This window comes from Stegastes partitus, unplaced genomic scaffold (assembly GCF_000690725.1).
Source record: "Stegastes partitus isolate 25-593 unplaced genomic scaffold, Stegastes_partitus-1.0.2 Scaffold2327, whole genome shotgun sequence".
NCBI classification, from domain to species: domain Eukaryota; kingdom Metazoa; phylum Chordata; class Actinopteri; family Pomacentridae; genus Stegastes; species Stegastes partitus.
Window position 1 is genome coordinate 1 of NW_007580058.1, and position 14,177 is coordinate 14,177.

The window sequence follows — 14,177 nt, forward strand, 5'->3', positions numbered from 1 at the left end:
TTATATGGAATAACCTTCTAGTTGGAGTTTTGCAAGTATTTGCGTTTGTTTGTCCGCTTTTAGTAATGATTCATTTATTTCTGTGCAGCGGTAGCGACAGCGAGGCGTACGATGACTCCAGCTCGTCCTATTCCTCACTTGGAGACCTCGTGAGCGAGATGATTCAAGGCGACATCCAGGGAGACACGCCGAGTAAGTTGCCGCTTCATTTTTCAAGGACCGATCGTATTCGTGCTGCTTCCTCCGTTGTAACGTTCCGCCTCGATGTCTCAGGCTTGGACCCGCCCACTCACGCCGCCCTGGGAGACGCCAGCGAGGTTGAGTTTCAAGACTTCCACGACTTCAGGGAAGGGCACAGCGCGGAGGGTCCGCCCGGCGGGGACGGGCCCGCCGAAACGTCGGACGGACAACCCCTCCGATCGAGCTCCAGCACAACCGCAAGCTCCAGTCCAAGCACAATCATCCAGGGCGTCAACAACGTGTGTGCTTGTTCCAATTCTTCACTGCATTTTTCTAAATATCACTGTTTTCCTGATGGTGCCTCTTTTTTGACTCAAGCTGTAGACTTTTGTTGTTGTAATTGGGGATATTTTGGGAAACATTTGCACACCCTCTCGTCTTTCTCTTGTTTCCAGGAGCAGGGCGAAGTACCTGAAATCGAAGCCTCAGCGAGCGCCGCCTTACAGAACCCTGTCCCCGGACTGGGCAGCCAGCCGTTCCTCAGACCCGCAGCCGATGCCGGTCTGGTGGATCCAGCCAACAAAAAGCAAGAGTATGACAACCCGTACTTTGAGCCTCAGTATGGCTTCCCCTCAGAGGATGATCCTGATGCAGAGGAGCAAGTGGAATCATACACCCCTCGATTCAACCAGAACCTCAATGGCAACAAGTGTGTTAAGCTTGTTCATCACTTGAATGAATGCGCTTCTCATCATTCAAATGAGCTCTCTGACCGACCATGCAATGCTCTCTGTCCAAACCCAGCATGTCCAACTAACCTCTCCATTCATGGTCTTGAATCTTTGGTGGTGTGATGGTGTGAATGTTTCAGAGCTTCCCTCGCTGCATGTACATCTTCTTGTGTTTGCGACGGACTCTGACGCTGTTTGGACACGTTTTTTCTTTTTCTTCTTTCTCAGAGCTCAGCGTCCTTTACGTCCCAGCAGCCTGAGGCTTCCAGGAGAGTCTGACGGAGAAGACTCACGCAACAGCTCGCCCAACTCCACCATCTCCAACAGCAGCAACGACGGATTCGGAGGACTCATGTCCTTTGCCAGTAAGCACGTTTAGATTTAGTCTCATACAGATTGTTTTAAACATGAAATCAAATTTTAAAAGACTCACGTAATCAACAACACGTTAAAATCCAGAAGGTTGGGCGTGTGTAGCTGATTAGAGGAGAGCTGCTTTGTCATAGAAGTTTCTCTGGTTTTCTTTTTTCCATAGAGGACAGAATTAAAGTAAAAGTAAAGCTGTACTGTGAATGAATGAAAATGAAATGAAAAATACTTTATTTATCCCAGAAGGGAAATTCAATAAAAATCTGTGCAGACGTTCAATGAAACTGTTATTGCTGCGAAAGCTACAAAGACTGTCAACATACAGAATAATGTCCAGTGTATTTAATTCCTGTTAACGATTAAACGATTATTAATTTACAACAATGCTGCCATCAGTTAAGACCGTCGTTTCAAATTTAAATCCCAGTTTCACAGCTTCCAGTTAAACAAAAAAATAAATAAAATCAGGTAAAGCAGGTTCAGGAGATGGGTTGATCTGGGAGATTTGGTTTTATATGAAGTCTGCTATTATGAACGTTTAATTTGTGGATTGTAGACGGACGTTAATATATTTACTGTTCATGTAACAGCAGATATGTACATTTAGGATCAGGTGACTCATGTTTTTAAAGGGTGCATCATTACTGTTTTAATAAAAATAAAAGTGATGTTTAATAGGACTACAACTAATAGTTATTTAGGAATCATCTTTTAATCCTTTTCTTGATTAATCATTGATTGATTAGTTGTTTTGGTTTGTTTAAAAAAAAAAAAAAAAGAAAGAAAATGTTCATAATTGTCTCACAGAACCCAAGATGACAAACAAAGATATTCAGGTTGTTGCATCGAGGAGGAAACATTTAAGAATCTGCAACCAGATCTTCCTTTTTTTAAAGACTCACACCATTAATCGAAAACAGGCGCAGCAGATTGTTTGATTAGTTTATCGTCATTGCAGTTCTCTCTTCCTGATTTCTGATCGTTTTATTGTCACTCCGGCTGACAGGCAACCTTTACAAGAACCACGGCACCAGCTTCAGTCTGTCCAATCTGGCTCTTCCCAACAAGGCGGCGAGGGAGAAAGCAACACCTTTCCCCAGTCTGAAAGGTAGGAGAGCGCCGCTAAACCCACCTTTTTTAAGATTTGTTCAAGTTCTGCCATCTTGGTGTGTGTTCAGTTTGGATTCAGGAGTGATAATGAACATTTTTAGACGGTTATTTTGTTTAGGATGCACAGTTACAGGAGGGAAACAACATGAATGAATATGAGTTAGGGAAACAGTGTCAGCGTCATTATCGTCAGTATTTTTGTTTTTCTGTCCCGCTCATTTGATTTTTCTGTTTATATTGCTGGCTTCGTGTTTGCAGTCATCTACCTGATTATTAATTAATGCCATCTTTAATCATACTAACTTGAATTACACTCAAATGCTCTCATTTAAATCCTCTAATTTAACCTGCCTTTTAAAATACACTATAAAACAGACCCGCTAAATAAAATAAACCATAACTTACTGTCGACACAAAAACCTTTTTTTTAATCAGTATTTTGTAACCTTAATATATTCTTGTTAATTAATTTTGCTGTCTGTCCTTTTTCTCGTTTCTTTTTCGATCATTTTTTTGGGGGATGAAAGAATATTTTAATTTTGATATTGAGGAGGAAATGGAGCAAGCAGGTTTGTAGAACTGTTTTTTGTTTTGTTTTTTTCTTGTGTAGCCTGACTTTCCTCCCTCTGGATTGCCAAACATATATGGCACTATTTAAAGGAGAATATTGAGAATATATATCAAAACAAAGAGTTTTTCTCTCAAGAGTCTTAACAGGAAAATCCACTCGAAAACAGACTTCACCTTCTTCTCGGTTCATTTGCGACTCTTTTTCGTGCACAGCTTTGCTTTGGCTGTCGTCTAATTTGCCTTTTTTGTACTATATCATTAGCTGAATGTATGTAATGTGCTCATATTTAGCATCTTTGGAGAGAACATCGGTAGAAATGCGTTCCTAGTTATAATTTGGAGGTGCATAAATGTGGAAAGGCAGGTGTCAGGTGTTGACAGAAAACACAAAAATGTGAACAAATCTGTCGTTTTTTTTTGTCACAGGGACTAAAATGACATTTGGCAGTAGAGTTATGAAACTAGCTAAATTTTCTGAATTCTGTTTAGGCTGGATTTTCACTTTAACTGAGAGAAAAAAAACAAAAACAGGCGAAGCATGAAAAGCTAACTCAATAGCTCCACTCCATGTGGAATAGCTGCCATAGAAAATGTTCCGTTCCTTTGATTATGATGTGTTTTGTCTTTGTTCAGATGCCCCTGACAGCCCGGGTATGTTACGTCTGGTGTGATAGTTTGTTCTAGCCCCCTTTGCTAGGCATTTCTTTATCCTTGAAGTGACCTGTGCCTATTTCACACCCTTGTTTCTCAGCATAGGCCTCAGATAGAAGACCTACCTCTCATGCTATTCACGTATCTCCACGCCTTCCCCCTCCGTTCCTTTGCCATTCCTCTCTGTGTGACTGTTGGGAGTCTTTTTGATGCACACATAAGTAGTGGAAAGATTCACCGTCGTTGGTGTGGCATCTGCACATCCTTACTGCTACCAGAAGGATGCTCAGTCCTGTTTATGCAATCAGTGTTTACCGCAGCGACATTCACGTCTTAGAATGGCGCCCGCGGAAACTTCTGTCCTCAGAGAATTTGTCTCCTTCACCTGCTTCTCTCACATGTTTTTGCCTTTGCTTGCTTGTTTGTTTGGTGGCTCCCATTTGCTAAATGTCCTCTTTCCCCCTTTTTTTGCGATTATTCACTGTTTTAGCAAAAATTGGTAGCGAAGATGACAGGTTTTATTTCCAGGGATGTCCCGATCAGGTTATTTTCTTTCCCTCGATCCGACTTTTGCGTTGCATTTCTGAATCCGAGCTGTTCTTTAATGTTCTGTAGATGGTCATTTACCTTGTTGTAGCTCCGCTACGACACCATCTGGATTTAGTGTTAGAGGGGAGGATGTACTGAGGCTCCACAAGATGTAGAAAACCTGTATTCTCTACATGATGTCAGATCTAGACCAGCTGTAGTACCTGGTTGTTCCACCAGGTGGAGCCTCTTATTGTTTAATACTGTAGAAACCAGAGGAGGTGTCACTCAGACTACAGTTCATGTTGGCAGCAGAGAGCATTGTGGGAGATTAGCTAGTAAAAGGGCACCATGACAAAGATTTATGTGATGATTAATGACCTCCGACCAAAGTTTATGTGTTTAAGACCAACTGGGATCGACCTGGACAGCTTTTTATGTCTCACCAGCGATCTATGTGGCCCAAACTTGACTAAAACAGCCAAATCAGCAAAGGACAAATGTTTTAATCGGAATGTTTATGTTACGTCTGAATCCCTCACGTCCTGCCACAGGTTGTGCTCTACCTTTACGACACCTGTGAGACAGCGGACGTAAACAAAGAGTCGGGCTTGAACCGATCGGATCAGGACATCCCTGCTGCTTTTTTTTTTTTATCTTCTGTGTTTTTGTGCTCAAAAGCAATAGTGATAAAATTCCACCATGCACATCCTCTGAAGAGTCATCCATTTCTCCAGATTTACATCGTCATTGTCGAACTGTTCAACATCATCCACCTGGTTCGGATGTAAACACAACAAAGTATGAGCTCTGCACCGACTCCTACTTGGGACGGACTGTACATGTTGAAAGTGTTGCTGAAAATATTCATCTGACCGAACACTTTTAGGACCATCATCAGTACATACTGTCTGTTCTCTCTTTTCTGTCTGCCCTTTTTCTTTGTTTTCTATTTTTTTTCTTTCTCTGTTTCGGCGCCATGTTGAGTGTGCATGTCTGTCGTGTTACGGGTTGATGTTCAGACTGGTTGTGTCTGGGCCGGTGTCCCTCTCTCTGTCCACCTTTTTGCGGCACTAATTCTGGGTTTTGTGTGCAGTATTTGGGCTAAATTCTCTAATGGAGATAATTACAGAGGCCGGCCCGGGGAGCGGAGAAGGTGGGTTCTGCCCTTCTTATCGAGTGAGCTGCATGCTTCTCCAAAGCCAGTCAATTACATCTCCCAGCATTCCCTGTGTCTTAACCCCATTTCAGTCACTGTCCGGTGGATCATTGAGCGTGTCGTCCTGCCACACTGCCATTCATCGTGACTGTCCTCCCTCCTCAGACTAACAGTCAATTCACTCCACAGTATGTTTATTTTCATCGATCAAACTAGCCTTAATGAAATCTATCAGGGAAGAAGTTCAGCTGCATACGATGCGGCAGGGAAGCAAACGAAGCACAGGACAGAAACGCAGAATAAGAACAGAGAATCTAATCTGCCAGCGTCTATTGTGTGTCATTGTTTTCTCGTCCTTCATGCTCCCACGACGGAGAATAATGGGGTTGGGCTGATTCATGCTGTAATTGTGCTGCACACAATGACACAGTGCTGCATTAAAATTATGCAAATTCCAAAGCTAAGTGGTGAAAATCTTTTCTTTCTTTTTTTTTTTTTTATTATTCTGAGCTAAAGTCAGGACTGCACGAGGCGAGATGCTGGGCGTCTTATCTAACATCACGGTTATGCTGATGGCACACTGCAGGCTTTAGAGATGAGGCGCAACACTGCATATATAGTGGAACATTTTCTGAGTTTCGTAGGAGTTGGGGTTTGGAATCATGTTAGTGGTATAGATTCTGCAATCTTGGATCATTATGCTTCCTCGTCAGAAACCCATCCGACCAAACAAACATGCAAACATGACCCAAACTACTTTTTTTTTGGTGATATCTGTGCACCAGTTTTTCCATCATCGGTGCTGCCGGTCTGCTAACGCTGAAAGAACCCTAAATGTTGACATTGTGAAATCTGGATTCATAACGTCGGCCACCTACGATAGAAACTAACATGATAACACTTAATTTACCGAGTCTGCAGGGCCGGTCCCTCTAAAGGCTTTTCAGTTTATTCTCTTTCTGACTGCAGGCTTCCGACTAGGTTTGTGTTTCAGTGTAAAATGCTTCCTATCCGTCAAGGTGAGGCATTAATCAAATTTGCAGCGCTACAGAAGCAAAAGGGACGGTGCAGAAATGTAGGAACATCAGTCAAAGAACAGGAAATGAACAAGAAATACACACAAGTACGGTTGACATTGTAGAGATTCTTCCACATGTGGCAGTTCAGATATTGCACAGATTCCTCTGAATGTGAAAAATAATATTGCACAGGTTCACAAGTAGAAAAAACACTGATGTCGCACAGAATCGCATATAAATATATATATAGAGGGGAAAACAGGGATTCTTTTGTGAATAGAAAATAGCGACATTGCACAGATTCTTGTGCCTGTAGGAAAAGCGATATATCTTTTAAATGTTTAGAATATTTGTAAATACACAAACATCGCGATAATGTTAAGTTATATCATAGAAATAGGTCTGGTGTTGCAGCTGGATCGTATTTGATTTGAGGCAGACACTGACTGGATTTAGTATTCTGATTTTGTTTGTAGTCTGGCCGGTGCTGATGCAGGAACAACTCGCCGTGCCGCTGCTCCTCCAGACTCCGTGTCCCACGTTTGCTAAGCTAACGGTGTTTTTCCGCTCTGTTTACGAGCTGACCTGCCTGCGCGGTGTCATGTTGGCTCTGCTGCCGCGGACTCAGCGTTCAGACTTCATTAGCGTTTCTCCCTCGTTACTCAGCTCGACCACACAATTGACCCCGAAGGTCAAGTGCTGTTTTGTAGCTTCTGTATAAAAAGCCACAGGGGTCCGCCTAATACCTGGAAGTCATCCTGCCAGAAATAATGATGAAATCCTGCAGCCAAGAGACTCCACTGGAGCTCCAACACCAACAAACTTTTCATTTAGCCTCAGATTTATCTGGCTGTATTCATCTGCAGTCTTCACCCTCCTGCTGCAGTAAAGTTATCATATGAAGAAACAGCCTGGCTGCTCGTGTTACGATAAGATGGAACTTCATTCATCCCAAAGGAAATAACGTGAATTAATGCAGCCCCTAATAGAAAAGCAATGAGTACAAAATACTAGTAAAAAGACAAATAAATTAAGATGTAATAGTAGCAGACGCTGAAGTAATGAAGTATTATTGGGCATGAAACTGAAGTATTCCACCTGATCCTGCAACTTGAGGAAGTAATGTTACAAATAATATTACTGTTTAGGATGAAGTGACGAATGATGCATCACTTTTTGGAATAAATCATTAAAAACACAGACAAACAGCCGTGCGTTAATGTTTTGTTTTGTTTTTTTCTAACTGAAAAATTCTGCTTGTGCAACCAGAGTGTTATCTTTCTTCAATAAAAACCTCATTTCTTGTCCCCGTATCACTCCGGCAACAATAATAAACTGCAGATCCCTGCTGTCACATAAAACTAACAATGAACCAGCCTGGAATGACAGATGTCAGATCAGAAAAAGCTTTTTTTTAATTCTCTTCTTGTAGGAGGTTTCTTCTCTCAGGCCTCAGCGTGTAACAGCCTGAAGACGCTGTCAGCTAATTCCCCCCGTATCTGTCTTTATGCTGCATCTGTGCTCTTTGAATAGCAGGAAATACTCCCGGTGTGGGCACTGATGCATTTTACTGGACCTGAATAATCTGGATTTATCAGTGCTTTTATTTCATTTCGTATCACAGTAACGTGGTTGTAGAACGGCTGAAGCTCGATGCTGGTAAATACACGACATTTGTGTAAAATATTAGCTCTGAAAAAGAGCGACGTCATGATCGCACGTATCTCTCAGGTGTTGTTTATTTCTTAAAACCTAATTTAACCTCAACGTGATTAGGTTGGACAGTTTTAGTTCCAGTTAAAAGTTGGCTCCGGTTTTTATGTCGACATGTGAGCCGGCGCACCGTGTCCAGAAGTTGAAGTTCTTTGCTCAGATGCTGCAGGAATTAAACATAATTGTAGCTTGGAATTTGATTCCTCTCACTTAGATTTAGTGTTTTTATATTAAATGTCAGACATTCAGCGTGATTTAAAACACATCAGATTCTTTTGTAATTTAATCAGTTGCGTTGTTTTATTTCATATCATGTGTGACTTTACAGCAGAACCGACAGAACGCATTAGCTGTTTCCATTCTGTGTTTTAATCCACATTTTTCAAGTAATGCGTTTAAAAAAAGGTCGAAAAAAATTGAGAAAAGTTAGAGGAAATGGCAAAGTTGGTTCACATGAGGTTGTTTAGTTATCAAGATTCATTCTCGATAAGTTCTGAGCTGTTTTCTTTCATCGTTCTCGCCTCCAAACACCTTTCAAACCTACTGACAAAAAGAACAACTTCCTAGATTAAAACAGTTCCTGAAGACTCCTGTTTGTTTTTTCTCTCTTGTAGAAGTTTTGTTTGTTTCTTCGAGGTGTTTTTTTAGCGATTCTTTGTTTCCTGTTTATTGTAGCCATGTGGCCTGTAGCGCCACCTTCTGCCGATACGAAGCCTAGTTTACTTTCTCAAGAGCTTTTAATCCAAACGAGCCTCATTCGCAACAGAAGTTTGCCTTTAATTCCTTTGAGTTGTATGGAAACACTGCTTTTGGCTGCATCTTTCATTAATTTGCAGCTGCTTTTACTCCTTTTTTATTTGGACTTTCTGTTCATTGTAGAGCTGCTAATTGTTTACTCAATTAATAGTCAACTTGTGACTGTTTCCTTAACTAATTTGAGTGATTTTTTTTTTTTTTTAAGTCAAAATTTTCAGATTTTGTTTCTTTTTTTATCCAGTCGTCCTCATGTGTATTCATCCCCTTCCATTAAAGAAAAGGCAAAATTCACAACAGTCGCTCAAATAACTAGAAACTGAAAAAAGTAATGATAAATAAAAATTTGCTAAATTATAATTATGTGAGGTTCACACTGTGGAGAACGGCTGATTTAAAATATGTATTTGAGAGTTAACACGAGGCGAATATTTAATAGAAATGCACAGGAGGGATTTATTTTACCCCGAGACGCCGCAGTGTGTAGCGTCGCTGAGCTTTTTAAATTTAAGGCAAAAGGAATAAGTAGACAAACACCATGAGGTCTGATTCGTAACATTCGGAGCCTGTTTGATTGAAGGTGACCCAACCCCAACAACCGCTTCAAAACGAGCCGCCATCCGTCCGCTCATCTCTTTATTTTCCGTCATGCATGGTGTCACTGATGCAGTCGCTGTCCTCCCTCTGACCTCACGTCTCCATGCCGCTAATTTGTGATGCCACCACCACGATGTTTGTGTGCGACTGTGTGTGTGTGTGTGTGTTTGTTCACCACGTCCCTGTTTGATTTGTCCTTCACGTCTCCTGTTGTAATAATAGACTCCAGCAGCAATTTGTCTGTTCAGCAGTAGATAACCTTCGCCTAGATCCCAAACGTGTCTGTCCTCCTCTCAAAGTGACGCTTTTTTCTCTTCCTACTTGATGTCGTAGCTGTAAAAAGAAAACAATAACAATAAAAGACACAGTAGAAAGTTGTTTTTTCTGTGCTGGTTTGCAGTTCTTGGTGAGCAAAGTGTTTCTGTGTGAGTCCGGTTCACTTTCACCGTGTGGGTTTTTGCAGTGTTTTGTTTTGTTGTTCCGGTTTTTGTCGCTCACGGTTGTCGGTTCTTCTTCAGGCGCTCGTGCACCTCGGGCACTCGTGGACCAGAAGTCGTCGGTGATCAAACACAGTCCGACGGTGAAGAGAGAGTCGCCCTCTCCTCAGGGTCGAGTCAACAACACCAGGTACATGGGGGATCTGAATGAGGAAGTTCTCGGCCTCACCAGGAAACATCGCAGGACAAAGATCGTTTTTAAACATCCTTTAACGTCAGTGCACTTTAATGCACTAATCCTCAGTCGATGCTGCAAATGTGGCCCAAATTACACTGTTCTTTGTTTTGTGACTATAACTTTTGGCTGTAAATACACGATTCACACATGAAACAGGAAAGCATACAGTTAAAAGAGGAGAACAGGGCAGCAGGTATTAATCTCTCTGTCACCTGGATGCATGGTGGCATCACACTATAAAACAAAGTTACCTGTTGCTTGAGTTTAAGCGAGTGATTATGACATGTAATTCCCATATTTTTTAGATCAAAAACCCCAAAACAATCCAGGATTTTGTGCTACATCAGTAAACAACTGTGCTTGTGTTTAAATGTGCAAGAAAACAATTATTTAAAATAATCAGATTAAACCCTCGGAACCCAAAAAACCTGATGCTAAGTATAAAACACCTTTAATTTAAAAAATTAATTTAAAAACATGTAAAAAATTACACCAATTATCAGAGCCAGAAACTGTAAAATCAGAAAAAAAAATCATCTAATTTTCTACTTTTTGACTGTTCTTGAACATCTGTGACATGCTGCTGCAATACTTGATCCAAAATCACTTTATTCTACATTCCTTATTTAGAAATTTACCAAAAATAGACCCTTTGCATGAACCAGATTCTATAAAAATGAAAAAAAAAAATTCTGCATTTCTTGTTGCAGCTGTGAAGCCATGAAGGACTCGGATGTGATCGAGAGTCACGTAGCAAAAATTCAGCAACTTTTCAGCTGAAATGCAGGCAGTGTTTACACAAATTAAAAATGCATCTAGTAAAGTATTTACTGTAGTTAGCGTCACCGTTTTTTTTTCTAGTATTGTTAAAACCTGTGGGCACCTGGAAAAATGTTGTATGTTGTTCCCAGGTTTATTCAGTTACAGTCAAATAAAAAATGGGAGTTAGGGAGTTACACTTCTTGTTTCCGGGTGAGGTCGAGAACATTTCTTGTGTCCTCGTACGACGTGAGAAGTTTTAACTGGTTGTTCGTGGGGTGTAAATGTTTTTATGATGTCGTTCTGCTGAGTTGGACTGAAGCTGTTTCTTGTGGTCCAGTGAGAACCAGCAGTTCCTGAAGGAGGTGGTGCAGAGCGTCCTGGACGGCCAGGGCGTCGGCTGGCTCAACATGAAGAAGGTCCGACGCCTGCTGGAGAACGAGCAGCTGCGCGTCTTCGTGCTGAGCAAACTGAACCGAGCCGTGCAGTCGGAGGAGGACGCCCGGCAGGAGATCATCCGAGACGTGGTGGGTTTTCACCGTCCTGACTGTTGACGCTCATGAGTGAAGAAGTGCACGAAGTTAGCGACAAGTCCTGTCAGAAGTCTAACCGAGCTACTGATGCTCCGTGGACATGTAGTGAGATCTGAAGCTCCAACAGTGGAAACATGTACAAATCAAAACACCTCCAAAGTCCTGCAGCGATGCTTCAGTTACAGCTCTGTTAATAATGAACGATGAAGGTGTAGATGACAGAGATCCTCCTCACACAGCTGCTCCTTAAAACAACCATTGGTTTTCTTAGCACTCTTCTTTTTCCTCCTCTTCTTTTTTCTTCTTCTTCTTCTTCTTCTTCCTCTACTTTCTTTTTCTCCTTTTTCTACTTTTTCTTTCTCTGCTTCTTCTTCTGTCTCTCGCTCTTCCTCTTCTTCCTCTTTCATCTATCTTTTTTGTTCTTCTTCCTCCTTATCTTCCTCTACTCGCTTCTCCTCTTCTTCCTCTATTCCTTTCTTTCTCACCATCATCTTCTCTTCTTTTTCTTCTTCCTCCTTTTCTTTCACTCTCTTTGTTGTCTTCTTCTTCCTCGTCTACTTCCTTTTCTTCTCTTTTTCCTCTTGTTTTTTCTGCTTTCTTCTCATGTCTTCTCTTTCTTGCTCTTCCTCATCTTATGCTTCCTCTTCTTCTTCTACGCCTTCCTCTTTCGCACCTTCATCTTCTCCTTTTCTTTTTCTTCTTCCTCTTTTTCCTTCCTTTTCTTCTCATGTCTTCTCTGTCTTGCTCTTCCTCTTCTTCCTCCTCTTCTTCCTCTACTCCTTCCTCTTTCTCACCTTCATCTTCTCCTCTTCTTTTTCTTTCTCTTTTTCTTCTTCTTGCTCTTGTTCTCCTCTTCTGTCTCTTTTTCCTCTCCATCTTCTTCTTCCTCCTCTACTTCCTATTTCTGCTCTTCTATTAATCTTCTTCTTCCGCTCTTCTTTTTCCCTCTTCGTCCACATCCTCTTCCTCTTCTCCTCCTTCTTCTTCTTACAAACCTTGTGGCTGTGTTTGCTTCCAGGAGGTGAGCAGGAAGGTGTATAAAGGCATGCTGGACATCTTGAAGTGCACGGTTTCCAGTCTGGAGCACTCGTACACCAACGCCGGCCTCGGAGGAATGGCCAGCGTCTTCAGCTTGCTGGAAATAGCTCGAACACATTACCAAACCAAAGGTGCGTCTGCTGCGTTTAGAACAGGAATGCTTGGTGTTGGGACTCTGTGATTTATAGGATTTCTAAACCTTTCCGTGCTGACAGCAGCGGGCCTGTGCTACTAACACTTGTCCGTGTGTTTGTGTTGATATTAAAGCTTAAAGCTGCATGTTAGACTCACTGAAACATTAACAGAAACTGTGATTCTCTTTGTCCCGCTTTTAAACCTACGTCTCTGATGTCCCTGTAACTTTCATGATGCTCTGTCTTTGGCCCCCTCCCCCTTAATTTCTGGTGACTTGGTAGACCCAGAAAAGCGCAAGCGAAGCCCCACAGACAGTGCTGGCAGCCCGGGGAGTAAAGAGAGTCCTTCTGGTCGCATGGAGACCTCCAGGCCTCAGGGGCTCCTGAATATTCCCCACCTGCAGCTGCCGCACCACCCAACGGGCAAAGGAGCCCGCCATTTTGATACCCGGAGTCTGAACGAGGAGAACTTCATTGCCTCGATTGGTGTGTACACCACTCCAGCCCGGTTGCATGTGCACTGTAAAACCCCACCTACCTACCCCCCTACCCCCCCTACAAGCTCATCTACCTTTAACAAACCCACCCCCCTCCTCCAGCCGTCTCCAAGAAAGCCCCCTTCACTTGTCCCCAGAAAGATTCCTACAAGTGCAGTAATGTTCCACACACTTTGACTGGAGATAATCCACCACAAAGGACTTTTTCAGACAAATTCCATCATGCAAATGGCATCTCAGTGATCAGAGATAATCGTGAACAAATTGAGGCGTTGGTTTTGGAAAGTGTGTGGAATATTTCCCTTGTCTTCCAGTCTGTTTGTCTCCCCCTCCTCCCCTCCAGCATCTGTTCCCCTGTTTGCCTCCTTCTCCGGAGTCCCGTCTTTGGCCTCTTAGCACCTTGAATGCATGTTCTTTGTTTTTGGTCTCTTCGACACGTAAATCTGCAGTAGCGGACGAAGGGAAACCCCGGAGGTATGCGCATCGATGGTCAAAATCGGTGCTCGTCTGTGCCTTTACTGCAGGTTTTTTTTTCTTTTTGCAAGGCGTGCTGTAGATAACTGGCAGCTCCCCTTTGCTCTCAGCATGGAGGGTGGAAGCATCACTCCCCAGTAGACAGTCCCAGCAACAAAAACAACAACAAAACAACACAAATTTCAAAGTGTTTTCTATCGGTCACGACAGAACCGACTGGCCTAGAAAATCCTTATTGATCTCTTTGCTTTCTGATCCTGGGTCTGTATACGGGGGACGACCTGAGTCGAACCACCCTGACTCCCCTCCTACCCGCTACCCCCTTCTCTTCCTCTTTAGAAGTTGCACCTTCAATTCTACAGAATGCCGTGAGACTTTGCATCCCTGCTTCTGCAACTGCTCCATTCCACTTGCTGGCTAAGTCGGCCTCTCACCCTCCATCCCACGCTCTGTTTTTTCCGAACCAGCCATCCTCCCTCCCTACCTCCCTCTCTCTCTCTCAGCTTCGCTCTGGAGAGCCGCACAAATGCAGCCGATGAAATGCAAAAAAAAAACAGAAAGCTGATTGCGCGGCTCTCCGGCAGCTCTGGGTGTGTTGTAATGTTACCTTCGTAGCCGCTTAAACGCGAGTGCATCCAACGCAGCGAAAACGTTTCTCGTCCGGACTGAAAGCTCGGCTACATGCCA

General features: G+C 42.7%; 1 protein-coding gene across 1 annotated transcript in view; it reads left to right on the plus strand.

The window, feature by feature from the left end:
• Positions 1-88: 88 nt before the first annotated feature.
• The window catches only part of LOC103374688 (MAP kinase-activating death domain protein-like), a gene marked incomplete at its 5' end in the record, with an annotated part of 41,730 nt that continues 27,641 nt past the window's right edge, over positions 89-14,177 (plus strand). Inside the window, 8 exons of the mRNA XM_008304804.1 lie at positions 89-192; positions 274-479; positions 636-889; positions 1,140-1,276; positions 2,287-2,388; positions 9,899-10,007; positions 11,155-11,341; positions 12,366-12,516. Of these exons, the coding sequence (XP_008303026.1) occupies positions 89-192; positions 274-479; positions 636-889; positions 1,140-1,276; positions 2,287-2,388; positions 9,899-10,007; positions 11,155-11,341; positions 12,366-12,516 (1,250 nt within the window). The remainder of the gene's footprint in view (positions 193-273; positions 480-635; positions 890-1,139; positions 1,277-2,286; positions 2,389-9,898; positions 10,008-11,154; positions 11,342-12,365; positions 12,517-14,177) is intronic.